This window comes from Arabidopsis lyrata, assembly GCF_000004255.2.
Source record: "Arabidopsis lyrata subsp. lyrata unplaced genomic scaffold ARALYscaffold_993, whole genome shotgun sequence".
Taxonomy (NCBI): domain Eukaryota; kingdom Viridiplantae; phylum Streptophyta; class Magnoliopsida; order Brassicales; family Brassicaceae; genus Arabidopsis; species Arabidopsis lyrata.
In genome coordinates, this window is record NW_003301932.1 from 647 (window position 1) to 2,108 (window position 1,462).

Sequence of the window (1,462 nt, forward strand, 5' to 3'; positions counted from 1 at the left end):
CAAATCATTGAGAGCTTTCAGAGGGTGTGTGCGACATAGTTTCGCGGTTTTGTGCAACTTAGTTTTGCGGGTTTTGTGCTTTGTGTGATCAAGTGGTTTTGTTTTGAAGTCTAGGCTCAAGGGGAGTTTAGCTCAGGGTTAGGTTATCCTGATTAAATCTAGACTCAAGGGGAGTTTAGTTAAGGGTAGAGATTATCCTTAAGGTTTCACGTTATAGAAGGGAGCGGTAAATCAAGAGGGTTGGGCTTGTTTTACGCGTTTGCTAATTGGTTGTAATTTGCTTTCTTGTTCTAGTGAAATCGAAATCTGGACTTGGTCCCGGGGAGTAGGAAAAACCGAACCTCGTTAACAAATTTCTTGTCTCGTTTACTTTCTACAATTTATCTTACCTCATCCGCACTTACAATTGGTATCAGAGCGGGTTCTCGATAGAGATTTAGTCATGTTTCGGGTAGATCAGGGTGAGGTTTAGGAGATTCTTTAGAAGATTGTTCAGGAGATCGTTCAGAAAGTAAGACAGAGCTGTGAATCGTGTGAGATGGAGTCATACAAGGAAGGTACATCTATGACAAGACCACCACTTCTTGATTCAGCGAATTATGGATATTGGAAGGTTCGTATGCAAGCTTTTATTAGTAATCTTGATGAAGATTGTTGGAATTCAATTGAACTTGGTTGGGAGGCTCCTAAAGTTACGGATGATGATGGAGTTGTAAGTCTCAAGCCAAGAGATAAGTGGACTGCTGCAGAGAAAAAGCTATCAAGTTGCAATTCTAAGGCTAAGACTGCAATTTACAATGCTATTGATTCAAGCCGCTTTAAGTTGATTTCTCAATGTGCATCAGCTCAAAAAGCATGGAAGACATTGGAGAATATGTTTGAAGGTACTACAAGTGTTAAGAGAACGAAATTGGATATGTTGGCTTCGCAATTTGAGAATCTAAGGATGGAAGAAGAGGAAACTGTGGCTGATTTTAGTGCAAAGTTAGGTGACATATCTAATGAATCGTTTGCTCTTGGAAAGGTCTACAAGGACAAAAAGCTAGTGAAGAAGTTGAAGAGATCATTGCCTGCAAAATTTGAGTCAAAGATTTCTGCAGTTGAAGAAGCTCATAATCTAGATGAGATGGCTTTTGATGAGTTTGTTGGGATTCTTCAAGCTTTTGAGTTAAGCAAAGCATATGAAGCTAAAGGAAAGATGAAGAAGGTAGATGAAGTGAAGAAGGAAGTTGACATTGGAGTTGCTCTTAAAGGATCATCAACTGAAGATTCAATGGCTATGTTGTCAAGACAGTTTACTAAATATCTGAAACGAAAGGGAAAAGAGAGGAAGGATAGAATTGATGAAGAGTTGAGAAGTTCATCAAAGAATGTGCAATGTTTTGAATGCAAAGGATATGGACATGTTCGTTCGGAATGCGCCAATCTACAAAAGCATAAGAAGAAGGCCATGAATGTTGTC

General features: G+C 39.2%; 1 protein-coding gene across 1 annotated transcript in view; it reads left to right on the plus strand.

Annotated features, from left to right (window-relative positions):
• Nucleotides 1–1,198: 1,198 nt before the first annotated feature.
• The window catches only part of LOC110230315 (platelet binding protein GspB-like), a 1,719-nt gene continuing 1,455 nt past the window's right edge, over nt 1,199–1,462 (plus strand). Inside the window, exon 1 of the mRNA XM_021033084.1 lies at nt 1,199–1,379. Within this exon, the coding sequence (XP_020888743.1) occupies nt 1,199–1,379 (181 nt within the window). The remainder of the gene's footprint in view (nt 1,380–1,462) is intronic.